This window comes from Boleophthalmus pectinirostris, unplaced genomic scaffold (genome assembly GCF_026225935.1).
Source record: "Boleophthalmus pectinirostris isolate CB_2022bp ecotype Guang Dong unplaced genomic scaffold, ASM2622593v1 HiC_scaffold_18, whole genome shotgun sequence".
Lineage (NCBI taxonomy): Eukaryota > Metazoa > Chordata > Actinopteri > Gobiiformes > Gobiidae > Boleophthalmus > Boleophthalmus pectinirostris.
Genome location: NW_026571133.1, coordinates 22,080,486 through 22,107,940, shown reverse-complemented (window position 1 = coordinate 22,107,940; position 27,455 = coordinate 22,080,486). Strand labels below are relative to the sequence as shown.

General features: G+C 42.3%; 2 protein-coding genes across 4 annotated transcripts in view; one reads left to right on the top strand and one right to left on the bottom strand.

The window, feature by feature from the left end:
• Window positions 1-20,056, top strand: part of eps8a (epidermal growth factor receptor pathway substrate 8a) — a 22,295-nt gene extending 2,239 nt beyond the window's left edge. The window contains exons 2-23 of one of the 3 annotated variants that reach the window (XM_055153800.1): window positions 4,561-4,639; window positions 5,286-5,350; window positions 5,482-5,538; window positions 5,752-5,819; window positions 5,902-6,063; window positions 6,959-7,108; window positions 7,174-7,256; window positions 7,368-7,504; window positions 7,829-7,899; window positions 8,199-8,325; window positions 8,422-8,510; window positions 8,583-8,657; window positions 8,734-8,882; window positions 9,028-9,211; window positions 9,288-9,322; window positions 9,733-9,844; window positions 9,913-10,053; window positions 10,131-10,166; window positions 10,810-11,071; window positions 14,952-15,135; window positions 15,635-15,767; window positions 18,286-20,056. In XM_055153800.1, coding sequence (XP_055009775.1) covers window positions 4,581-4,639; window positions 5,286-5,350; window positions 5,482-5,538; window positions 5,752-5,819; window positions 5,902-6,063; window positions 6,959-7,108; window positions 7,174-7,256; window positions 7,368-7,504; window positions 7,829-7,899; window positions 8,199-8,325; window positions 8,422-8,510; window positions 8,583-8,657; window positions 8,734-8,882; window positions 9,028-9,211; window positions 9,288-9,322; window positions 9,733-9,844; window positions 9,913-10,053; window positions 10,131-10,166; window positions 10,810-11,071; window positions 14,952-15,135; window positions 15,635-15,767; window positions 18,286-18,396 — 2,490 coding nt within the window. In that variant the 5' untranslated portion in view covers window positions 4,561-4,580 and the 3' untranslated portion in view covers window positions 18,397-20,056. Of the gene's footprint in view, window positions 1-4,560; window positions 4,640-5,285; window positions 5,351-5,481; window positions 5,539-5,751; window positions 5,820-5,901; window positions 6,064-6,958; window positions 7,109-7,173; window positions 7,257-7,367; window positions 7,505-7,828; window positions 7,900-8,198; window positions 8,326-8,421; window positions 8,511-8,582; window positions 8,658-8,733; window positions 8,883-9,027; window positions 9,212-9,287; window positions 9,416-9,732; window positions 9,845-9,912; window positions 10,054-10,130; window positions 10,167-10,809; window positions 11,072-14,951; window positions 15,136-15,634; window positions 15,768-18,285 lie in introns of all 3 variants that reach the window. The other 2 variants (XM_055153799.1, XM_020926458.2) reach the window with 2 other exon arrangements.
• Window positions 20,057-20,190: 134 nt separating this feature from the next.
• dusp16 (dual specificity phosphatase 16) lies at window positions 20,191-26,689 on the bottom strand. Its single transcript, XM_055153804.1, has 7 exons — window positions 26,486-26,689; window positions 24,195-24,831; window positions 23,939-24,077; window positions 23,215-23,378; window positions 22,817-22,976; window positions 22,619-22,742; window positions 20,191-22,339 (listed from the first exon to the last, which is right to left on the bottom strand). Exons 2-7 carry the CDS (start codon window positions 24,471-24,473, stop codon window positions 21,385-21,387), a joined length of 1,821 nt encoding a protein of 606 aa, XP_055009779.1. The 5' UTR covers window positions 24,474-24,831; window positions 26,486-26,689; the 3' UTR covers window positions 20,191-21,384.
• Window positions 26,690-27,455: the final 766 nt, after the last annotated feature.

The window sequence follows — 27,455 nt, the reverse complement described above, 5'->3', positions numbered from 1 at the left end:
GGAGTGTGATGAGCTGCTACAGAAAATATTACAAAAACACATCCTGAAAAACACTACATTTCCAATATTACTTAAAACAGCAGCAATAGATAAACTAATAACTTAATCTGCCATTTATCTAATATTAGTCATGGGAGTTACTTGTTCTACCCCGTGGAGCTCAAATCTTATCTTATTACAAAATTATATATCTATATCTATCTAAAATCTAGAGACCGACAGAGACAGAAAGAGCATATATATAGCATACAGAAAAGGTGCAGAAATATTGAGGCCAAAAACAGTAAATCGATATCGATAGTTTGTAGTGACAAAATGAATTTCTTTCAGGATAAATAAAGTATCTATCTGTATGGCGGTATGTGCAGAAGTTACCGTGGTGACACAATGCAGAAATTAGCAAACACTGCCCAAAAAAATTTTAAGATTTAAGATTGTCTGAAAACTCAAGAAAAAATACAAAATGGATTTAAAGAGCACATGTTTTAGGATCCTGTGATTAATATGAATGTGGTCAGATTGTGTTAAAAAAAAGATCAGTCTAAGCCTGAGACAGAGCAGTGTCTATGTTTAGCACCACAGCCCCAGGGAATGTTGATGACATCCTATCATTAGTGATTATTATGACAGACCTATGTTGAAATTTTTACAAGCTGTTTTGGTAGAAAAAATTACTTTTTGGCTTGGACTGCAGGCTTCTCGCTGGTGTTTCCTGTTGATGACACAGTGATGTAACCAAACCTGCCAGGTGTGACTCTGGTGCCTGTGCTGTTATGGAAACAAGAGGTGACACCAGTTTAAACAATTGCAAGGGTCACATTCTGGGAAAAGTGTCACATCATCATTGGATTGTATTTTGTGAAGTGTGAAGTCTATCAGTGAGTTTCAGTCTTGTTAGTATGACTGATCTTTTTTTTTTTTTTTTAATGATATCTGCTTCTTTAATCAATAGTGTTTCTATGATAGGGTCAAAGTTCAGTGGGAGATGGTAAACACTGACTTAATTAAATTATCTTTGGGGGTTTTGATACAGTTGAATTTAGCATCACATTTTCATAGTTAATGCTATTAAAGTTGCATTTAACTTCTGGTGGAGGTTACACTACATGATGTTGCTTTGCCTAGAATATATTCACAGGATTGCAGCCAGACAAGCAGCTAATGTCACCAGGTCAAGTTACAGGTCAGATCTGTGGAGAGGGGTCAGTACTCACAGTAAGAATTTATGGGTTTTTTTATGCATTTTTGACAATAAATCGAGCACAAGCATCTCCATGAGAGAAGCAGGTAGCAGCCCTGCAATCAGAAAAATTACGCAGTGCATCATTTTAAAGAAAAAAAACATTACAGCTCAATGTGTTGCTGAACAATTGAAAGTGAATAGAAAGTCTAAGACATGACATAACAAGGTGCAGATGGAGTTGTAAAGTTCAATCTATAAATCCTGTTAGTGTTTTCCTCACTGCCACCTGTCAATCTCTGGGGCCCCACCCGGGGGCTTCTGTCAGCCTCTGAGGCCCCGCCCACTGCTCTAAATGACTCATTAATTAGTCCTGTAAGCTTGTCAGCCCTGGAAAACATGCAGCCGCAAATCCAGGAGCTGCAGTAATCTTCCAGACATGAAGCCCAGACTGTACCTGTGAGCACAGCAGAGGGGTAACCAGGTAGGTCTTAATGTGCATCATGTTTTAGCAGCTAGACAGTGACTGTTCAATTAATACTTATTTGGTCTATTGTTATTTAGGCATGGGATTAGTCAAATCAACCAAAAAAATGCAGAATTAAAAATATTGGGAAGTACTATGATGACTGCAGTGCATACAGCAAGGTTTTCCAGTACTTCATACCTCAAGAAGTTTGCGTATTATTTCAGTGTTAAATTTGTTGAAAGTACAAACTACAGCTCAGACATGTGATGTTAGATCCAGATTAGAATACCTGTTGATCATTAGCAAAGATGGGTACTTTGTAAATATGTATTTTTTTTTGTAAAAGAGTAATGGTGGTCTATAGTGTCTCTCAGCACAGTTGTGAGGGGACACAGACACAGGTTGGTGGTCCGCAGTATTTCCTCAGCCCTTCACATATACAGAGCACGTGCTCCTGTTGTATGTAGGTTAGTGTCCATGTCCTGGATCCTGTGGGAATCACAGAGGAGAGGGCTGATCACAGATGAATCAATCCAAACCCAGTGTTCTCATTGTGCAGCCTGATTAGAGTTGCTGTGACCTGAGGTCGCTCAATCATCATCAGCACAAATGTCCATAGTGACCCGCTCCTCTCCCCTGCCTGCGGATTAGCCTTCTCTTAGATATGGGATGGTTAAGGCACACAAATCATACGTCATACATTTAGTCACCTTCCTGGAAAAAAACAACTTGTAATGGGAAGTCATCTGGATGCCTTGACCTTGGTATTTTATTTAATTTTTTTGCAAATCTAAAATAGTGCATAGTGCAAATATACTTATATAATTTGAGACAGTGTGTGAAGTAACAACAGTGACAACAGTACCAGTCCTAAATGAGAGGAGAGATTATGTGCGTTGGCAGCATGGATGTAAATCTTCTTACAAATCCTCTTTACTTTCTTCAGCGAGACACAGAAGCCACTGTCTTTGTTTGACACTGTCTGCACCAGCTTTTTCACAGTGCATTATTAGAATGGAACTGCGGGTGGTAAAAATGACAGAGCAGTTCCTCTTTGGTGAGTTAACAACAGTGTATTTGGACATGGGTTAATATTTAAACAGTACTGAGCTTGATAAAACATTAATGCTCTTTTTCATAACAGAGACAGGAAATAATGAATTTATATGATTTCTGCTGTTCTGATGCTTTTTCAATTTTGTTATGTAACTATATTGATGGATTTTTTTTTAGAAGTCGCTCTGTGGCATAGTTTGCTGTTTGTTTGAGATGTCAGATTCAAAACTAGTATGAAAAACATGTCCCCTGTTAGCAGCTAGCTCACTGTATGTGATTGGAGGCTTGTGCTGACGTGGAAATGCTTTACTGCCCCTCGATTGTGGGGTGCACAGGCAGCCGCATGCCATGTGTTGTTGTCATGGCAACCCAATTCATTCTAGGCATAATATACTGTATCAATATCAATAATGATTATTGAGCAGATTTGTCAGAAAGGTCTTCAGTCTCCACAGTCAGTCACAGGCCATGTTTGGATATTGGATACATCTCTGCTGCCATCTCAAAGCATATGAGCTTATAAATGTGTCTTTAACTATGGCATTAGGTCCCCCGATGCTAGAGCCACAGTATATTGGACAATCATCTCAGAAAATATTTGTAAGTCTTTAAGCCTAACCATGGACTATATCAGGCCAAAGCAAGAAGGATCACGATATACTTTTTAGATATTATGACAGGCAAGTAGTGATGATCCAGTGTGGATTTTTTGAGCGATATGTCTAACTGTGAATAAATTAACTGTCAGCTTTTGTCAAACATACAGCCGCATCTGATGCACTGAGGACAAACTGAGAACATAGAGATGGCGGATGTGCAGGAAAGTACTGGTGCAAAATTTGGCTACATTTTCAATGGCTTATACACTCAAAAGTACAAATAACAGGTTGATATTGGCAACCGAAGTATAGTATAATATAACTGTGGTGATGTCTTATGACATTGACTGTCTCTTGGGGACAAACTATAATGTAAGTATAATGTAAGTATGAAGAATGCCTCTGTCAAACTCCTCATGAAGCAGCAGTAGATGTCTACTCTGTGATGGCCAGTGTCAATTCACCATCATGTGAGGAGCACTTGTAAAGAACATACAATAGTGTGGTGTCCAACAGCTGTTTGGCCCCGATAAGTTTGTCTGACATTTAGTGCTTCGCTCTGTCACCGAAATTACACTCACTTTAAAGAGCCTGGGCAAACCTTTCTCACAGATAAAGTCATCAAATCGGAGCATCTGAAGAATACCTGAAGAATAGTTGATGCAGGTCATTTTCGTTATCACAGACTTGAAGTGTTGTATTTAACAATGGTATTTTACTGTAGTATTGTTCGTGCCCGTTGCCATGGCTACAGAGTCGGACGTGAGAGAGTCCCCGGTGAATAAAACATAAGGGAGCGAGGAGTCCTGGGAAAAGCAATCACACACAGTCTTCCTGTACATGCTGCAACTCTGTGTCCTTATTCAGCAAACACAACCCCACTGACTTTTGATCCTGACTATTCACATGTGACTGAAGAGACGTCCAGAGAACAGTTTATTTAATGGTGCAAAGGTTTAATTTAGAAACATTCATTATGTTGTTTTTTGTGTCTGCTAGTGGTAAAGAATTTTGTCTTAATAATCAGACAACCTGTAATTATAATCTTGGAACATTGGTATAGAAGTGTATATATAGTTCAATATTTTTATATATAATTAATATATGTAATGACAACCTCAAGTTTGTGCTTCCGAAGTTTGTTTTTCCAAGTATATAGGAATAAATACAGTATGGCTCATCTATGAAAACATGAATCCAGTTTTGTATATATAGTGTATTGATTGGCCCTAATTTGCTGTCCACTATTGTTTCAGCTGACTGTCACTGAGGCAGGATGAACGGCTATGACACCCCGACCTCCAATGTCTTTGGTTCCTACAGCTCCCAAATCAAGTAAGACTTTACTCATGGGGGTCACATGCTCAGATTGTTTTGTTTATTAGCAACAAGTGGGTCACCGCGGTTCAGGGCTTGAGTAGTAAAATCGTTTGATGCTCTCGGCAGCATTAAGCAGTCCCATTAAATATTGATGCGGTCAGCAGTTAGAATCAAGCCAATGTGTGAAAATATCATGTTTCACAGACACTCAAGCTGCTCTCAGCCATCCTGTTTCCAGAAGACCTCAAAAGGCAAAAGTGACCTCCTCACTGTGACTCTTACAGGCCAAAAATAATTAGAGATGATAATAAAGTTTTGTTTTTTTATAAATACGAGTCTGTTTGTATCGTTTTGTAGTCATTCAACAATCAAGACTAACTACAGATGAAAAATGGCCCCCTTGGCTCGTTCTGGCATATTTACAAAATTGTTAATTAATGTCTCTGAAATATAAAATGTGAAACATGAAAAAACACACTTTTTAGATACAAATGTAAATTGATATAAATGAATCTTATCAAATATCATCATACATTATGCATTTTTACCTTTACAGTCGCAGTACAGCAGCATTCAACGTCTATCTTGAGTTGCATTAAACAAGAAAACTTAAAATCACTTTTTAGCTTCAACCTTGTCTGATGTTTATTTTCTGTTACAGTGGCCATGGCTCATCTCCAGAGCCTTCAAAGTCTAAAGCCAAGTCCAGTGCCAAAGCTCTTTATGGTAAGATTGTCCTCTATTTTGGCCCACATTTGGAACACCCTTACATTGTGTTTGCCCACAGAGTTACACTGGCGTTTCTACTGCCAGGCAGCCCTGTGCATGTTTACACATTCTTTTTCTTACATTTACAGGAAGAGAAGAAATGTATTTCCTTCGCTCATCTGCCAAAAACAAAAAGCGAAGTCAAAGTGAGCAGAGTTAACCGTGTGATTTGTTTGTGCTTTTGCACGGATTTATGGTGGTGTTTAGGCTTTGAAAAATATAAGAAATTAAATGTATGATTGTAGAGGTGATGCTGATTTTCTTTTGGTGTGTTTTATTGCCGTGTGAATTTCTTGGAAACACCATACCCAACTTATGTTTGCTTTTGAACTACAACTATGCCTTTTTTTTTTTTCCAGAACAAAGAAAACACTACACAAAAAATAGCATCAACAGCCTGACGGACACTTCACAGTATCATGTGGAGGTAAGGCATGACTCAATAAAACAATCTTAATAGCTTCTGCTGCATTTGTTGATGTATCTTGTTGTGAATGCTCCCTCCTCAGCACCTGACCACATTTGTTCTGGACCGTAAAGATGGGATGATCACTGTGGACGATGGGATTAGGCGCCTGCGCCTGCTTGATGCCAAAGGCAAAGTGTGGACTCAGGAGATGCTGCTGCAGGTGGAGGACAAGGCCGTGAGCCTCATAGACCTGGAGACCAAGGTCAGAGTGGCTCTATTTTACTAGACTTGTTATGGTAACAAATTTTGGAGTACAATACCTAGTTGAAGAAAATATAGAGAAGTGATAATATTGAAACCACTTTAGGCCACTGACATAATGATGATAAATCAGGATTATCCTCAAAAGTTTTCTGAATGCATAATATGGCTGAATAACACAAACTGCAATGAATAAATAGCAGAATGAAATACTGTAGTAGTTATTTTATTTCTATAATGACACTACATGAATAGGAGTTATTAATAACAGAAAAAATCCCTATTAGTACAAAAAAGTACCACAATAAAGGTTGACCACTAAAATATATTGTTCCATTTGTCATGTATTGAATGATAAGCCGATATAGTAATTATCATGACGGCCCTCTATTTACATTCAAAACAATTCAGTTTAAAGTGCATGTGCTGGTTAGACTACACATTTATTTAAACGTACACCATGTAACTTTTCTGGTGGTCCGCAACTTCTGTGGCGACAAGAAGGTGAGGCAAGGCCATGTTACAGGTACGATCTGTATAGAGAGGACCCAGATTTTATTACAAAACTTGAGTTTTGGTAAAGTTTTGTAATTTTACTTATGTCAACTTTTACTGCACATTGGCAGCAGATGTAACAGAGTAGACATAACTCCATAACTTCTACCCACCACACTGTACACAAGAGCCAAAGATAAAGCTAATTTATACAAGGTAATGTTTTGGAACCGATCCCACCAAACTCAGCAATTAATAATAATAATAATAATAATAACAACAATAATGATAATCATCATCATCATCATCATCATCATCATCATCATCATCATATGCACTTCTTCAAACTTCTCCTGATATTATGTATGAATAGGAGGTTTAGAGGATGATTTATTTTTCAGAATGAGCTGGAAAACTTCCCCATTGGGACGATACAGCACTGTCAGGCTGTAATCAACGCCTGCAGTTATGACTCCATCCTGGCGTTGGTTTGTAAAGAGTCGGGGCAGATCAAACCTGACCTGCACCTTTTCCAGTGCGATGACATCAAGGTAACGAGTATCATTTAGACAAATCTAAACTTAAAGTGCATAGAGTTTGATGGTGTTTCCTTTAGGCAAACCTGATCCATGCAGATATTGAGAGTGCCATCAGTGATGCCAAAGGTGGAAAAGTAAAGAGGAGGCCAGAGACGCTAAAGTGAGTCCTCTTATGTATTTCCATTATTTTAATTTTTCTCTGGAGTGCTTGATATTGGGTGTCTGCATATATCAGAGGCTCTGTAGTTAATGTTGAATAATGTGCCTGTAGAATGATCCTAAAAAGTGATGGGATCATCCCCCCACCTCCTGCTGCCCCTGCCCCCGAGCCCCCTGCTACTGACACTCAGGTGGATGTGAAGAGTCGTGTGGCAGCCTGGTCTGCGTGGACCAGTGAGCAGCAAGACTGTGAGTAGTCATTGCTCACACTTGTTTTAATCTGTTTGGTCTGTATAACAATTGATTTAGCAAAAGCTGAGTGATTATAGCATTAGCCCATCTGAACTTTGACCTGTGCCTACGTCGTTGTGTCCTTGGACAAGACACTTTGCATTGCTTAGGTATGAATGTGATGTGTAAGTGAGGTAAGTGGAGGTTCAATGGTGCTGATGCAGTTGATGAATACTAATACTCATGGTAGCACTTTAATTACAGTTACATGAAAAGATCAGATTTAGTATGCTTTACATGTTCTAATCTGTGTACGTGTTATAACAAAACATTCCTTGGCAGATGAGAAGCAGAGAGTGTACGAGCTGGATGGTTCAGTGGAGATGACAGCAGCTCGTGTCGACAGAGAAGTGGTCAGTTTATTTTGAACTCTATTTGTGCTCTGGCTCTGAGCACTTACTGTGTTGGGTCATCTGGGTTTACAGCACAATAGACCACAGAGGATTTAAGATGATTGGACTCTGAATATTATCAGAGTTTGGAAGCGTTTAAGCTCAAATCTAAAAAAAAAGCAGACTAAATGTTTGATCAGCACGGGGAATAATTAATTTTTGTCTGTTTTATCCTGGAAAATATTAAACATTATATTTCAAAGGTTAACAATGAAGACAAAACTAGCTCTTAATAATTAATAATTTACTTGTCGCCACAGCAAATATTGAACCACCTTTTGGATGACATTGAGTTCTTTGTAACAAAACTGCAAAAGGCAGCAGAAGCTTTCAATGAGCTCTCCAAGAGGAAAAAGTCTAAAAAGGGCAAAAGGAGAAGTCCAGGAGGTAAAGTTAAGTTTTCATTTTAAATTGCATTGTTTTGTTTCTTTGAATAGTGTTTACTGTACATTTTACTTTAATTTATTTAATGGCATCCTATAGAGGGCGTCCTCACTCTGCGCTCCAAGCCTCCGAATGAAGAAGAGTTTGTTGATTGTTTGCAAAAATTCAAACATGCCTTCAATCAGCTGGTGCGGGCCATTGTGCTGTTATTTATATTAAGTTATTTTTATTCAGATGTTTGACTGTAAGTTTCTCCAAAGGGAACACTGAAGGACCAGATTCAAAACCCGAGTGCTGTGGATCTAGTTCACTTCCTGTTCATGCCACTCAAGATGGTCAGCCCCTCTTATTGATTATTTCATTGTATACCTATATTTGGCCTAATAAAGATTTGGTTTATTTGTGTTGCAGGTGATCCAGGCCTCAGGCAGTGTGGATTTGGCTCGTAGCGTCATTGTTCCTCTCCTCACAAAAGAAGCCATTGACTTCCTCCATGCAGCAGGCACAGCAGAGGAGAGACACATGTGGGTGGCACTGGGGGATGGCTGGACCAAGTGCAGGTGGGCTGTGAAGTGAAAGCGTAGTAGTAGCTCAAATGATTGTATTCCATGACTCTGCTGGATGACTCTGTGGAGATGCCTTTTTATAACCAATGTAAATGTGTAAAAATTACATGAGAAATGGATGTTTTTCTCTTCCCGCCAGGTTGGAGTGGCCCAAAGATCACTATTTCCCTCCTTGTGTTCTGAAGTTTCGTGATGGTTGGGAACCTCCAGCTATTCCCATGGTCCCCCCCTCACGTGAACAGGAGCTGGCACATTTGGCCGAGAGCCTGGCGAATGCTGACATCCAGAGGAATGAGGAGCTGAAGCTTCGACTGGCCCAAGAGGTGAGATATTGTTAATCACTTGCCATGACTCCAATCTGCCTACCCTCACTACAACTGTGTGCATCTGGTCTCGTAGCATACAGCGCTGCAGAGGTTTCCTCCTGGAGACGGGTATGTCAACACCGCATACAAACGCATGCAGGCTTTGGACCCCAACATGGCCGTGGCCACTTTTAGGCAAGCTGTCACCCGCTGTGTCGACCGGTAACTTGAGGTCAAAAATCAAAGCCCTGGAGAACTGCTCCCCTTTTGCATTTTAAACGAATTTCTTTCCCTGGATCCTCTTGAAGTGTTTCCTTTTTCTAAAATACTTAACCTGACCTGACTTCTATTCTCTGTGGATCTGGCTCTATTCTTTCATGTGTTTGATTTGTTTTCCTATTCAAGCACGGTTAAAACATCTGGACACTTCTCCATGGCTCTTAGTTAAAAATAAATTATTTACTGAGTTCAAGAGAGGTACATATATACTAGTTTGGGTTACTTAATCTGTTATCATGACAGTTTTTGTTTGTTGTCAGGGGGTATGAGGCTGATGACAGAGGTCAAAATAAGCTGATCGCCAAATCAAAATATGACTTTGTTGCAAGGAATAATACAGAACTGTCAGTGTTGAAGGATGAAGTCTTAGAGGTAAATAAAAGATCCTATTGTTGTTGAACATGACAAATGTGTTATTCATTTTATAATGTTTGTGGTAGGTTCTTGATGACAGAAAGCAGTGGTGGAAAGTCCGTAATGGTTGTGGGGCATGTGGTTATGTGCCAAACAACATCCTAGAGCTCACCAAAGCAGTGGACATAACAGGTAGAGGAGAGCCCGTCTACAGCCACACTATCCAGGTATGGGACCCTAAACAATAGTACATGTTTTTTATCAAATACTCATCAATCATTATCTCATGTCCATTCTCCTTAAGCTTATGATGCCAAAGAAGGAGTTTGAGTTGTTCAAGGTAAAGAAAGGAAATGGTCTCTAGTGAGGACTAGTTTAGTAATGCTATTTTTGTGTGTGTTTTTCTGTGCCTTATTCTATGCTTAATTAACCTGTAAGCTGTTGTAATGAGTTTGCAGTGCCACCAAATTCTAAATGTTTTGTTGTATCATATAATTTTATATTTTTTGTTTCTTTGTACATTGGCAGCAATTATTGGGCGAATTGAATGAGGTAAACCAGTGTGTTTTAGACAATGACTGTAGTTTAATGATGATAATCTCTAGTGTGTAAAGAAGGAAAGGGGGAAAAAAAACATGTTGACGCATCTACTAAGCTTATGTAGCTAGGGTGCATTCATAGCCTAATGTATATTTGGTCCTATTCTAGTCCTGGTTTAGTTTTAGTTCTAGTCTGAGTTTGGTCTGAGTTCGAGTTTAGTCCTGGTTTTGATGTGGTGATTGTCCTTGGCCTGCTCATATATGAATAAGACTAAAACAGTGTACATTATTAGTGTAAAATCCAATAAAAAGTACTCTGAAAAAGGAAAAAAGAATAATACTGTATACTTGAAGATGCATATTTGTTATGAGTAGTGCTATTCAAAGGTTTGACTGACAGTATAGCTGGTGGTTGGTGATTTGACTTTACCTGTTGGATTTCAGAAGCAGTCCACCAGACCAGAGCACTCTAAACCAGTGGTGACTCCAATGCCCCCGACACCCACGTCCCCGATGTCTCCTGTGTCCCCACCCCCTCCTGCCCCTGCTGGCCTGCCCACTCCACCTCTGCCCCCTCCCACCGGTGAGACCCCCAAACCCAGCAGCTGCAGCAGCACTGTGAGTCGCCACAACAGCACCACGTCCAGCGAGGGAAATGTTGCCATGAGGGAGCACAGCCAGGCACAACCAGCCATACCTGCAAACAGTGAGTGCTTCTGTAAAGGACACTAGAAACTTTTACACTGGGGTAAACCATAACAATGTTCAGAAACAAATGGAACATAGAAAAAAAATATGAATTTACAATTACTGAATATGTTCTGCATTTTGCGTGTAAAGATCAATGATTATGAACAGAAGGATTTACTTTTAAAATTCAAATTTTATGTAGGCTAAATCATTTATAACCCAGCAGCATCCATCCATCCATCCATTTTCGTCCGCTTATCCGGGGCCGGGTCGCGGGGGGAGCAGCCTAAGCAGGGACTCCCAGACTTCCTTCACCCCAGACACGTCCTCCAGCTCCTCCGGGGGACCCCGAGGCGTTCCCAGGCCAGCCGAGAGACATAGTCCCTCCAGCGTGTCCTGGGTCTTCCCCGGGGCCTCCTCCCGGCGGGACATGCCCGGAACACCTCCCGAGGGAGGCGCCCAGGAGGCATCCGGAACAGATGCCCGAGCCACCTCAACTGGCTCCTCTCGACGTGGAGGAGCAGCGGCTCTACTCCGAGCTCCTCCCGTGTGACTGAGCTCCTCACCCTATCTCTAAGGGAGCGCCCAGCCACCCTGCGGAGGAAACTCATTTCGAGCGCTTGTATCCGCGATCTCGTCCTTTCGGTCACTACCCAGAGCTCATGACCATAGGTGAGAGTAGGAACGAAGACTGACCGGTAAATCGAGAGCTTCGCCTTTCGACTCAGCTCCCTCTTCACCACAACGGTCCGATACAGCGACCGCATCACTGCCGAAGCTGCACCGATCCGCCTGTCAATCTCACGTTCCGTCCTTCCCTCACTCGTGAACAAGACCCCGAGATACTTGAACTCCTCCACTTGAGGCAAAGACTCTCCACCCACCCGGAGAGGGCAAGCCACCTTTTTCCGGTCGAGAACCATGGCCTCGGACTTGGAAGAGCTGATCTTCATCCCAGCCGCTTCACACTCGGCTGCAAACCGCCCCAGTGCACATTGCAGGTCCTGGTTCGATGAAGCCAACAGGACAACATCGTCCGCAAACAGCAGAGATGAAATCCTGTGGTCCCCAAACCGGACCCCCTCCGGCCCCTGACTGCGCCTAGAAATTCTGTCCATAAATACAATGAACAGAACCGGTGACAAAGGGCAGCCCTGGCGGAGTCCAACATGCACCGGGAACAGGTCTGACTTACTGCCGGCAATGCGAACACAGCTCCTGCTCCGGTCATACAGGGACCGGACAGCCCTTAGCAAAGGGCCCCGGACCCCATACTCCCAGAGCACCCCCCACAGGACACCACGAGGGACACGGTCGAAATGCCTTCTCCAGATCCACAAAACACATGTGGACTGGTTGGGCAAACTCCCATGAACCCTCGAGCACCCTATGGAGAGTGTAGAGCTGGTCCAGTGTTCCACGGCCAGGACGAAAACCACACTGCTCCTCCTGAATCCGAGGTTCGACTATCGGCCGGATTCTCCTCTCCAGTACCCTGGCATAGACCTTACCGGGAAGGCTGAGAAGTGTGATCCCCCTATAGTTGGAACACACCCTCCGGTCCCCCTTCTTATACAGAGGGACCACCACCCCGGTTTGCCAGTCCAGAGGTACTGTCCCCGACCGCCACGCGATGTTGAAGAGGCGTGTCAGCCAAGACAGCCCCACAACATCCAGAGACTTTAAGGTACTCAGGACGGATCTCATCCAACCCCGGAGCCTTGCCACCAAGGAGCTTGCCAACCACCTCAGTGACTTCGGCCAGGGTGATGGATGAGTCCACCTCCGAGTCCCCAGCCTCGGCCTCCTCCTCCTCGGAGGACGTGACGGTGGGATTGAGGAGATCCTCAAAGTATTCCTTCCACCGCCGGACAACGTCCCCAGTCGAGGTCAACAGCTCTCCCCCCGCACTGTAAACAGTGTTGGTGAAGAACTGCTTCCCCCTCCTGAGGCGCCGGACGGTTTGCCAGAATCTCTTTGAGGCCGTCCGATAGTCCTTCTCCATGGCCTCCCCGAACTCCTCCCAGCTCCGAGTTTTTGCCTCCGCGACCACACGGGCTGCAGCACGCTTGGCCCGCCGGTACCCGTCAGCTGCCTTCAGGAGTCCCCCGAGCCAGCAAGGCCCGATAGGACTCCTTCTTCAGCTTGACAGCATCCCTTACTTCCGGTGTCCACCACCGGGTTCTGGGGTTGCCGCCGCGACAGGCACCACAGACCTTACGCCCACAGCTCCGAGCAGCTGCATTGACAATAGAGGCCGAGAATGAAGCCCACTCGGACTCCATATCTCCAGCCTCCCCCGGAATCCGGGAGAAGTCCTCCCGGAGGTGCGAGTTGAAGGTCCCTCTGACAGAGGGCTCCGCCAGACGTTCCCAACAGACCCTCACTACACGCTTGGGCCTGCCAGGTCTTTCCGGCTTCCTCCTCCGCCAGCGAACCCAACTCACAACCAGGTGGTGATCAGTTGACAGCTCAGCCCCTCTCTTCACCCGAGTGTCCAAGACACGCGGCCGGAGATCAGATGACACGACGACAAAGTCGATCATCGACCTCCGGCCTAGGGTGTCCTGGTGCCACGTGCACTTATGGACACCCTTGTGCTCGAACATGGTGTTCGTTATGGACAAACTGTGACTAGCACAGAAGTCCAATAACAAAACACCACTCGGGTTCAGATCGGGGAGGCCGTTCCTCCCAATCACCCCTCTCCAAGTGTCACTGTCGTTGCCCACGTGGGCGTTGAAGTCCCCCAGGAGAACAACGGAGTCCCCGGTCGGTGCACTGTCTAGTACCCCTCCCAAGGACTCCAAGAAGGCCGGGTACTCTGCACTGCTGTTCGGCCCGTAGGCCGACACCACAGTGAGAGACCTGTCCCCGACCCGAAGGCGCAGGGACGCGACCCTCTCGTTCACCGGGGTGAACTCCAACACACAGCGACTGAGCTGTGGGGCAATGAGCAGGCCCACACCAGCCCGCCGCCGCTCCCCGCGGCCAACGCCAGAGAAATGGAGAGTCCAGCCCCTCTCAAGGAGTTGGGTTCCAGAGCCCAAACTGTGCGTGGAGGTGAGGCCGACTATATCTAGTCGGTAACGCTCAACCTCCCGCACAAGCTCAGGCTCCTTCCCCCCAGCGAGGTGACATTCCATGTCCCCAGAGCTAGTCTCCATGTCCGGAGATCCGGTCGCCGAGGCCCCCGCCGTCGACTGCTGCCCAGATCTCTCTGCACCGGCCCCATATGGATCCTCCTGCGGGTGGTGGGCCCACGTGAGGACGGCCCCACGTCGCTCCTTCGGGCTGAGCCCGGCCGAGCCCCGTGGGGGGAGGCTCGGCCACCAGGCGCTCGCTGGCGAGCACCCACCCCAGGCCTGGCTCCAGGGTGAGGCCCCGGTGACGCCAATCCGGGCGACGTAACTGGCCTTGCTCGTACACTCATCATAGGGGCTTCTGAACCGTTCTTCGTCTGACCCGTCCCCCCGGACCTGTTTGCCTTGGGTGACCCTACCAGGGGCATGAAGCCCCCGACAACATAGCTCCCGGGATCATTCGGGCACTCAAACCCCTCCACCACGATAAGGTGACGGTTCAAGGAGGAGACCCAGCATATATATATATATTTTTTTATTGACATAGTGACCCAGCATATATATATATATTTTTTTATTGACATAGTGCTGGGCATAAGAATAAATTTTGGATATCATTAATATAATTCAGTGTCTATGTTCACAGGTACACACACACCAAACACAAAAAAACAGATCATTACCATAATTATAATTTCTGTAGTTCAGAGTTATCTAAGTAAAGTCAAATTATTGGTTATTTGAATATTCTAGTAATGCAGTTTTTACTGTCCATGTCTATGTACCCACTGATGGTTTTCCTTCTCTTTTCAGGGAGGAAATCCAACATGGAGGAGGTGCAGGATGAGCTCATGCACAGACTGACTTTGGGACGAAGCGCACAGAAGAAGTTTCAGGTGCCGTGCCGAGGCAACAGCCAGCAGACTGTCAACATCACATATGAGTCCTCTCCAGACGACGTGCGGAGCTGGCTCGAGACCAAAGGCTTCAGCCCTGTGTGAGTCAGCCCTCAACCAGATGTACCTTTACAGTTTTGTCTGGTATTTAGTGGTATGAAACTATATAAACTATAAACATGTGGATCGTTATCTAACATTTTGTTGATTGTAAATTGCAACACTATCTGAAATGGCTTAATAATTGAAATGGGTCTATTGACTTCCTGTTCAAAACTGCAAGAATGAGAAGCTCCGCCTCTTCATAGTGGCATTTAATTGAAGCAACCAGTGGATTTTCAGTTAAATTTTTTTACAGTCCAAAAATAACATTTTTTAACTCTTCTTCCAACTTGCGAGTAAGAACAGAGCAGTGGGTGGGTTTAGGTGAAAACATACATTTTATGAACACTCAAGCCTTGAATGCAGAACAAAACATGATTATTCAGACACTCATGAATCAGTCAAACTACAAGCTAATGATAAGGGAACAGCGTTATGGTTAAAAGCTCATAATAGTATATTTTTATATAATATGTCCCTTTTAACTTTTACCTGTAGGACCATCTCAAGCTTGGGAGTCTTGACTGGTGCCCAACTCTTCTCTCTGAACAAAGAGGAGCTGAAGACAGTTTGTCCTGATGATGGAGCTCGAGTCTACAGCCAAGTGATGGTGCAGAAGGCAGCGCTGGAGGTGAGTGTGCATCGCTAAACATACAATATACCATATGTATATTATGGTATGCTATATTAAACTACATAATTATGGAAAATATTACCAAGATAAATCAAATATCTTTACATAAGAGTGGTGAGGTCAGTAGCTTTAGGCCTTTGTCTTCACATTTTCTATCCCCAAACTCTGGCAAGGTCTGGTGTGTGGTGTCTATTTCCCACCTGCAGGTTTTCTTCTGACTCCCCTTTGATCTTCTGAATGTGTTACTACATTTGTTAAGGTATTGTTTCCATAAACTGATTTTCACTGCTTCATGCTGCTGGTCAGATTTTACCTGTTATTGTTAGTGTTATTATTTAAACATCTAACTAGAGATGCACCAATATTGATACTCGTATTGAATATTAGAGCTGATACAAAAAAATTTGCTGAATCGGGTATCGGTTTCATTATATCAATTTAGCAGATATCCTGGTTGTGGATTTAACAGGATGTAATAAGCCCGAATAAGAACTTTTGTTATACAAAGCTGTTCAGTAGTTACTTGAAGAATAAATAACAGTTGCATAACATGATTATATCTCTTGTGTAACAAATTAACTGTGTTTTAAAGAAGGAAATGACACGACAGATACTTAAAAGTGCACTGTGTAACTTGTTGGTCGGGGGTCCGTCACCTACTTGTTTCTACAGATGTTATTTTTCTACCTGAAATGTTCCACAGTATGATAGGTATTATAGGTGTTTTTTATAGCTCAAAAATACCTGCAAAAACAGGCATTCTGACTGTTAATGGGGTTACCTCTCTCTGCAGATCTGGCCTGTAACTTAATCTGGTTTGGTCTGAAGATAGAAAGGTTTAAACCCTACTGTAAAACATTTCAGACAAAACAATAACATCTCCATGAAGAAAAGCATCTGACAGATGAACCACAAGAAAATTTACTCAATTCACCTTTAAAGTCAAAGTAACAGTATCAGTAATGAAAAAACTGAATCGGTGCATCCTTTTATCTAACTGTAAGCATGTCTAATAATTACAATAAAAATAAATATATAAATGCAACACTGATGCCCAAACAGACATCAGCTGTAAGAGTGTAAATCTGGCCATCAGGATGGCGCCTATAATTAATAGTAGCACTGCCCTGCTGTACAGATCCCTCACATCCCAAATTATCCCTTTACCCCTGAGCCACTGCTCCCCCTAGTGTCTAAGATGTAGAGTGTTGCTGGTATCTTGCATGTAGACATCAAGAGGCATACCTGTGTGAGTTTGTTAATATTGAACCAGTACTTCTGCATGTTTTACCCTTAACAGTTAACAGGGTTCACATGCATTGAGCCTACAATGTGTTTGTTGCTGTATTAAAAGAAATTCCAGATCATAATAGAATTTCCCTCCTTAAAATGTAATTTTAGATTTTATGTAACTCTGTAGATCACATCTTTTTGTTTTCTTTAGCGTTATGGACCATGTCAATTTTTTTACCAAAATTGCTGAGTTGGTACTCCTCAACTTGTACAATAGTCATATTCTAAAATGTTCTCCACTTGCCAATTATTTTTTTGTTTTTCATTTTTTGTTGTTACTTTTCAAATCACTTTTCAACTAAAGGCATTAACAGATGATTTGTAAATTACAGAACTGAATTCAGACAGAATGCAGTAGAATTGTGTGAAATTTTCAGTTTTTTTTTTTTTTTTTTTTGAGGTTTGCAGCATATTTTGCCCTAATAGAAAATGATGACCTTAATCCTAAAATAATGAACAGTGATGGTTTTCTATTTCCATATGGGAGGATAATTTCAATCACAGTGTCAAAATGTGGAAATATGTCCGTGGATCGGTCATTTCTTTAATTAGTTTAAACAATTAAAATGGTTTAGCAGAAAAAACTGCCATAAGTTTAGGTTATATGAAACACAAAAAGTTCAAATAAACAAACTTCCTTGTCAGCGGTCCATTATCGTGGCTTTGGTAAGTACAACTGTTTGGAAACATGCGTCACATGCAAAGGCTCGCCTTGCCTTGATGAATGAACAAAATGCCAAGTTTATGAATTAACATAAACAGACTTGATATAATTTCACAATATTCTAATATTTTTACATTGTCCTAGGGTGCATAATTGCACTTTAGTACTCACATAGTATAGTGCTGCTTTGAATTTACCCAGCATGCATCCTGATTCAAACTCCATTCAAGATGTTTTCTGCACATTTCAAACTTAAGCTCCCTGGAATCCATTTGCTCCATTTGTTTGTGTTTAAATTTCATTTCAAGATATAAAAATGCTTTTATTTTTAGAATAAAATGTGCACCACCTCCTTAAAGGTGTTTTCCAACTCCAATTCCTACTAAACTGAAGTAGCTTTTTGTTTGTACATTTGAGAGACCATGGTAAAGTCAGGGAGTGGCTGGTAAAATCTGCTTGCGGTTGGCCTAAAATGCATAAGTTGGCTTGTTAGTGGTTGGTAGAAAACACTTGTCTAAGCCTGTATTTCCTAAAAGGGAGTCTTGTTTTGTGTTGCAGAGGAGCTCTGGTGCTGAGCTGCAGGAGATCATGAGGAGGCGACAGGAAAAGCTAGCGGCCTCCACCTGTGATTCAGGGGTGGAGTCTTTTGATGAAGGCAGCACTCACTGAGAGTCCTCCTTTCAGTTAAGCTTTCATTCACAGCTACAGTTTTGTCTCATGCTGTCCATGTTTAGGCAGCAGAGGATCATGCTCATTTTGTGGAGGTTATGCGGCGCCGACAGGAGCTTCTCAACTCTTCTCCATAAGGACAACGCATGAAGTCTGTTCTAACATGCACCAACTCTGCCTGACCAAGAAGCCTAAAGGACTTGAGGAAACTCAGTGGGTTGTTATTACCATCACCGCTCAGTATTACGGCTACAAGCTCCACTTTGTGCCTAATGTTTTCAATCTGAACAGGCCCTGAAAAGTCCTGTGCGATTTGTATTCATAAAACATATGTCCTGTGTTTAATACTGCAGTGTTTAATACACACAGTTTTATACAAATGTAAAATATCTATTACTGATTAAAAACCTATCTAGTCTTTCTTTTCTCTTCTGTCCTCTATTGACTTAAGTTGGTTAAAAGCTGAGCCAAGGTTGGTTAAAAATAGACGGCTTGTAATAGTCCACACTTTGTCAGTGAGAGATCTCCAGAGAATGCTACTATACCTCTACCTGCAATTGTGAAGGAAACTTGTGTTTTGTGAGTACAATTTGACTGATCACTCAGAATTTTTTTATGAAAAATTCTTAAGGCACAAACTGGAACTGATAGCTGACATGTGAATGTAAAACTGTAACAATTGTTGACTATTGACTATTCTCTTGGGAATATCCAGCTACAAAGTACAGTACAAATAACCACCTATGAAAATTAATATTTATGTATATTTGCTCTTCGGGAAGCAGTATCAAATGAGTTTTAGTGTGATATGAAATGTTAATAAATAAGAATGGATAAGGAATGTCTTTCTGTAAAAGACTTAGCTTAGACAAATTGAGCATTTTTGCACAGGAAAATGACTTCTCTGATCATGTGTGGATCTTAAATTCAAGTCATTGTGCAATCTGAGTGAATGTAGTAGCTGCTCCTGCTTCTTGTATAAGCTCCACCAAAAGCAACCAGTAGCCTCACAGGTGCATGTAATGTTGCTAGCCTGATTTGCCCAAGACGTTAGAATGTGTAAATATTTTTAAGCAGTAGGATTGTATTGCTACACAATTTACACCCAGTCTGCCCATGTCTCAGATTGTGTCATTCTGAAAGTACTTTTTAGATTGGATACAAACCCATTTTGTAGTTTCATTGGTCTAAGAGCATTCATTTTCACTCAGGTGTTTGGGTACTGGCAGTTGCCACAACTGTTTGTCTGGAAGTTTTGATTTTTCCAGGTCTGCAAAAAAAAAAAAAAAAAAAAAAAAAAAAAGGACCACAAACTGTTTGTCCAGTGGAGCAAAAACATGAACTAGGACTGTTTTGATCTGTATCAGTCTCATGAGTCACACAACTGTATAACTGTGTATTTGATTATATAAGTATGTGTTCAGACACAAGAGGTAAACAATAAAAGGAGTTTGATTTCCTGTCACCATTTGTGACAATTGTAATACTGATTTTGATGCACTTAGCCATTTTGTGGTAGCTCAAATATGTGTTTCTATCAATACAGAATAATAATGTTCATGACAGAAATACGACTGTTTAGTAAACCCACAGATGCCAATCAGAATCATTGGTTTGATGATGCATTTGTAGACTTTTCATGGTGCCTTTTCTGTTTGGATCTGCCCATTCTACAATAAATTCTTTACAGAAAAAAAAAAACTCCTTGTCATTTTTTTTGTTTTTTTGTTTAGTGGTGACTGGTGGTATTAAATGAGGCTTGACATGGAAAAAAATGTCCAGCAGATGGCACGGTTAACAAACTTTCTAATTTAATTCAACTGTCATTATTAAAACACACATCCACAAATCTGTTGCTTAAATCAACAATTTTACTAAAAAATAAAGAGTCTATATTATCCATATTCACATCTTCAAACCTGAAGTATGGCTGCATCAACAACACAAACACACTATTAACCAGGTTCCTCAGCCCACAAATAGTGCAAAGATTAAACTGTGAATGTCTCTCCAGCACTCGTAATAGCCTCTGTTCTCCGGAACATGTCGCTCTGTCAAACCTACTGGTAACACAATGGACTAGTACAAATATGAAAAACACCTTGGTCTCTTGGTCTGTAGTTGCTTTTGTTGCTGTAGAAATGTAGTGTTTTGTAGAGATTCAAAACATTCAGAGGCTCTTCACATCCACTGTTGGTTTCATCACATTCACAAGGTCAGAGGTCATCAGAAAAAGCAGCATTGTTCAATGTGATGGCAGTCCAACAAAAGCAGAAGTCCCTATTTTTGGTAGATGCCATTTTTCTACATGGCAAATGACATAATACAAGTGGAAGTAATAGTCAGATCGAAAACCACTGAACCCAAAAGTCATGACATGCTTTTCTTATTAATTGGGATGTCATGTTACATAATGCTGAAGAGGAAATACCCTTAAAATTAGCCATAAACACCAATAAAAGACCTCGTTCATGATTCCAAATCAAGACTGAAGAATAGAGAGCCAACCCCAGATTTAAATTCCATTATAACGTGGGGTGAAGTTTCAGGTGACTGTCCAGGGATGAAATGTCTATTTGTAGGTGCCACAAGAGATACTCAAAGGCGGTAGTAAAACTGAACTTTTTTCAGTTTGTAAAAAATTAAATGAAAACACTGGTTTTACACAAAACATATTTTCTGTAATAAACACACCTTGCATGCCATGGCTGTTGGAAAATATGATTTCTACCAAATCTTTTCTGCAATTAATGTTGGACTGCTGCTATTATGTGGAACAACACTGCAGTTTGAATGCTGCTTTTATTATGAGGCTACATCATGATTATACACTCAATTTTTACATCTTCATTTGTAATTATGATGCTTGTACTCAAGTGAAACTGCTGTATTTCTAAACGTAAAAGATAAAGTTGCGAAGCAGCTAGTTGGTGTAATTGTTTGTTTGTGAGAAGTCGTCGACTCTCTTGTATTGCCACGCCAATAGCTTCAGGACACCTGGATCACCTCCATGCTTCCGGAAAAGCTCGACTGACTTCCAACTTTGACCATTTCTTCTCGAGAGCGGCTGTCTGTCCTCGCGTCCCCAAACTCCATCTGACAACTGCGCCTCTTCAGCTGCTTCTCAAAATTGCTCTCCTCGTGCCAACTGCGGCGTGAGTCTCCACAATCCCCAGTCCTTTGGCGACTGCGGCGCTGCACCGCCTCCAGGCCGTGGCTGTAGTTGTAGGCAAATCCACCGCCAGTCAAAATGGCTGACGTGGAGTAAAACCGCGTGGACTCTGATGATAGAAACCAACTGCCGGCCAGAGAGGACGTGGACACAGTGACAGGGCCCAGCAGAATGTCTGAGTGCCAGCCTTTTAGAGCACCGCCTGGGCTGCCCTTAAACACCACACGGCCCCCACTGTCCTCCACACTACCGCTGCGCTGAAGCGTGGAGCTGCAGTTTTTGGGGGGCTTCACTGCTGCCTCAGGAGCTCCGGCCTCTTCTTTGTCAGGGCTCTGCTCTGGGGTCGACTGCTCTGAAACCTCCTCCACTGGGGAGAACTGGCATGGTTTACTGGTGGTCTCTTTGAAAGCAGATGCCCTTCCTGCATCCCCTCTGTGTCCACTGGCCCCTGGAGGTTCACCATAAGACTTAATGTCCAGTGAGAAGGAGCGTTTGAGTCTGATGCCCTCCTCTGGGCAGTCAAAGAGGTGCACATTGCTCAGGTGCTCCAGCAGACGATCTTCAGATGGCTCCGTGAGGGTACAAGGCAGAGGGGGGGTTTGAGGAGCAGCCCCAGGACCAGGCGTGCAGGTTTGGTCACACACAAGTCTGGAGGGCATATCTGCTTCATCAGCGTTCTCTTTGACACTTTTGATTCTCTTCTCAAAGTCCAAGAGTTGACCCAGGAAGTTAAAGTTTGGAGATATGGTTGGCCTCTTTTCCTTCACAAACCTGCCACAAAGCACAAGAGGAATGTGGGGCTCATTAGAGTGCTCATCAGGATAATGAGTTTGGACAGTTAAATTCAAGCTAAACTGTCCTTCTCATTACAGAGATGCTGTATGGACCTGGGGAATGTGAATGATCACAAACATATCAGCCACTAATGCATCTGAACATGCCAACACTACAACACAGTTATTTATACAAAAGTTAATACATGACCAAATGTATAATAATATAATACTATAGAATATATTTCAAATGTTCACACACTGAGCATAATCTGACCTGTATGCCTCGTCCAGTGACATGTTCATTCTCATCATGATGTAAGCGATGGCGATAGTAGCAGATCGTGAGATGCCAGCCAGACAATGCACCAAGACGCGTGCGTTGCAAGCTTTGGCCTTCTCTGGAAAACAAAAATGTTATCTCAACTAGGAAGTATACAGAGATGGTTTGACTGCTTTTGCAAATGCTGCTGACCAATAAACTCCACAGATCTGTCCAACCAAGGCAGGATCTTCTCACAGAAGCTGTCGTTAACGGGAACTCGCAAAAAGTGGGAGTCTGGGATGAAGTCAGGCTTGGGGCAAGTGTTGCTGGCATTCAGGACATAAGCTATTTCATTCTGTTGCATCAGCTCCTGCACACACACATAAAGTATAAACACTGTAAAAATACTGTCACTGTGGGTTCTACAGGGATTCAAGGAGCATAAATTGAAGCAATATAATTAAACAAACGCATAACTGTGCATACTGTCACAATCTAATGTAAAAATTTTAAAAAGATGGGGGTACAAGACATCAGAGTGAGCCAGTGAAAAGTGCAGTGTGCTCTTGGAGATGTCTATAGTTGGGATACAGACTGAAGTGCTGTACCTTATTCAGGACATCTCTCTGGCAGCCCAAATACAGATGAGACAGAATGCGAGTGGGGCCAATGCTGGTGGCTGGGGGACAGGGCTGGGACGCACATGATGGCACACATGTGGATTTCCCTTCACACAGCCCCGGGAACAGATGACAGAACTCTGAGAAACCACCTGAGGATGAGACAAACACACAAACCAGAGTGTATATTTTGAGGATAACTTACTTCTATTTGGAACTGTTGCTGACTCATTTGCCCTTTTGTTTTGCTTTAAGATATTTGAATCAAAACATAGATGTCTTCAGTTCACATTCTTGAAGCTGCTTAACAAATCAATCTTCAGATGCGATAAGAATTACCATGACCAATCTATCAGACAAATCTCCGTCTATTTCCTTTACCATATATAGATATAGTATGTATGTACATGCTTACATGCATTTATCTTGGTGTTCCTATTTTTATAGGCAGATTTTGGAGAGCTCTCAGATATGTTTTCTTAACGTTATAAGGGTGGAGTCTGTGTAAGAGCATGACATCATGCTTACATAAGAGCACCAGCAGTATAAAAAAGAGAAAACAGTCAGTCATTAAAGTGCTCTTCAAACTCTCATCATGAGAAACTTTTTATGTCTGACTATAAACATTAGAAACAGAAAGGGTATTTTGTCAATAAAGCTCCTATTCTGTAGTAGGTACATATATAATTCAGATGGTAATATGAAGACTCACCTGAGAGGAGATGGACTGAAGGAAATGTCTTCTCTAACTTGAGCAGCAGCACACAAAGGAATGAGTCAGGGCTGAGAGCTGCCAGGTCTGAGGAACTTTGATCATACACAACAACTTCTTGATTGCCCCGTAACTCCAACTATCAGGAGAAAAGTCTCTATATAACAAAAGTATACTCAAAGAAACTCACTGAAAGATTAATATGTGATGTTTCAGTTAATGGAGGAGGTATTACTCAGTGATGTGGTGAAAATACCTTTTTCTTGGCTGAGTGCTGCAGCAGCTCTGTGATCTGAACCTTGTCCTGCTGAAGCCTCCTCTTCATGAGCTTTGAGCAGTTGACATTAACGGCCTCCAGGATGTGCGCCGAATTATAATCCACAAAAGGCCTGCTGTCGATCAGCACCACTCCATCCAGGCCACCTTCGAGCAGAGCTACCAAAGCCTCTGCCCCAATGGGCCTCACAGTCCTGGGCCTCTGCATCCCCACTGCAAAGGTGCACCTACTCACAACTGCCGCACGACCCCCCGACATGTCCCACCCCCCCCACCCCTCCTGCGGGCCCAAAAAAGCTGCCCCTCTTGTTGCAGTGGCCCTCAGTATGGTCCAGCTGGTTGTGCAGTGCAATGACAAACTGACGAAGGCCCTCAGGAGATGAAGAGCACCATTATGTGAGCCAGGGATGATGTCATGGTGTTTGGCAGTCTCAGATCAGTCCAAAGACAGAGCGAGGCTACAGCCCAGAGAGAGAGAGACACTGGTACCACAGTGTGTTTGTGACAGGAGCGTTAGTATGGGCAGGAGCTCATGCACACTGCAGTCCACCTGAGATACCTGCCATCAATGACATCATCACTCTGCTCCCTTGTATTGGGCCTCATAGTGAAGGTCCCTGTGAAAGAGATAAACCAAGTGTCATGAACCAGGACACAAACACTGACCCATCATACACACTTTGTTTGAGAGCAACATTTAACATGAGACATCTGTGATGTTCATTTCTCACTCTGTTTTGGAACCAGAAGTCTGGTGCCTCTGAAGGTAGTAATTTACCCTGGTTTGTAAATTGCAGAAGAACAATCAAGTTTCAATTCAACTTTTGAGCTTTTACTTCTTTGAATCAAGTGGGACTTTCCTTCTTTAAAGTTGAGTCATTGTGCATTTAGGAGCACATCTCTGACAAGTTTAAAGCTTGCAAACCAATTTATAATAAGTTATCAAATCTGAACTAGAGGCCGACAGATTGGGTTTTGTTCATGGCCGATGCTGATACCCATTGTATAGAATTCAGGAAAACCGATGGTCGATAAGCTCTGCCGATATTTTGGGGGGGATATGTAGTTCCAATTTTGATTATTTTCTTCAAACCCTACCATTTAAATTTAGTACACATTCACCCACAGCTGTGTTTTAACCACAAACCTAGAGGTTGTTTTCAGCAGTTATCTCTTTGCAATAAAGTAAAATAAAGAGTTAAGTGTATTTTTTAGGCAGCAGATTGAACAAAACAAAATATCAGCCAACCAATATATCGATCTATCTCTAATCTGAACAAGTATGTTGAACTTCTAAATGGTCAGACAACAAAATGCTGATTAGAGACACTAACACTTTTTTCATTATAGAACAGTAAAATGCAATCACTAAGCCATAACAAAGATTTTTTTTTAAATAAATGTGGTTCAATTACAATAGTTACATCTACACACGCAGATAAAGGCTGTTTAACACTTCTCTAAATTTTAATCAAGTACTCGATGTTAGGGGTGTCACAGCTTTTTAGTCCTAGGATGATATATTTTGAATTTAAAAATATAATAAAAACAAAAATGCTAATATATTACTTTACAAGCATTCTATAATTTTAGGTGTTTTCATCTTACAATTGTATAGCTATTGCCTAAAGAAACGCATTTCAACAATAACAATGTTCTTTTTTATGTATATAGGCCTAATAGATGTAGACAAACATGGTAGCAGATTTATAAAATATTATGACACAACTTACATAAATATTATGACACAACTTCTTTCAATATGAGGTATAGTAGAACATAACAGCATATAGACTTCTAATTAGGTTATCTATTCGAATAGTGTAATATAACCTAGCTACAAGCCTAAATCACATGATAATGTTTGCAGTATTAAACCTATGTTGTACACTGTACTACATTGTACTTGTCCCCTAAGTTAACAATACAGTCAACTAAATGTAAGGTTATCTAATGTTAATAAACTGTTTGTAATTGGCTGTAAAAACACATTTCCGTGTCCTTGGACAGCTCGGGTCAGCATAAGATCACTTTAACTTTTCCATTACATAAAGTTGGCTCGCTCGAGTTATTTCAGGTTATTTTGTAACGTTGGCGTCGGCAAATGTGTGTCGACGTGAAACTGACCAGGCCGTACAATAAGACAAAACAAAAAGTAATAAGTGCAGACAACTTCAAGTTAACCGAGGGACGATCCAGAGGAAAACTTTGACGCTAGGCCTCGTAACCCGCCGCAGTTTGATATATACTTTGATACTTTCGAAAACTCACCGTTCAAAAGTCGACGTCAAACCAGCAGACGCACCATTTTATTCGTCCACATTACAACAGCATCACTGCCTGGTGTAATCTATACGAGTTTTAAAGACATAAGGTTAATATAAGAGGTAAAGTAATTGAGAAAAGCCTGTGAGACGGTTAGTGAGGTCCTGTCGCTGCCATAAGAGATGAGGTCACTGTATAAAAATACTGATGTCGTCATCGAAGCGCAGTCTAAAGGACTCACTGGGCTTCTTAAAGGCGCAGGCACACAGACACAGACACAGACAGACACACAGACAGAGACACAGGGACACACAGACACAGACAGAGACACAGAGACACACAGACAGAGACACAGGGACACACAGACACAGAGACACAGACACACAGAGACACAGACACAGACAGACACAGACAGAGACACAGACAGAGACACAGGGACACACAGACACAGAGACACAGACACACAGACAGAGACACAGACAGAGACACAGACAGAGACACAGAGACACACAGACACACAAGACACACAGAGACACAGAGACACAGACACACAGACACAGAGACAGAGACACAGACACACAGACAGAGACACAGACAGAGACACACAGACACAGGAACACACAAACACAGAGACACACAAACATAGTTACACTCAGACACACAGACACAGAGACACAGACACAGGGACACAGAGACACAAGACACAGACACAGAGACACAGAGACAGGACACAGAGACACAGGACACAGAACACAGAGCACACAGAGACACAGACACAGACACACAGACACAGACACACAGAGACACACAGAGACACAGACACAGACACAGAGACACACAGACACAGACAGCACACACAGACACAGACACACAGAGACACAGACACAGGGACACACAGACACACACACAACAGGACACAGGACACACACAAACACAGAGACACACAGACACAGAGACACAGGGACACACAGAGACA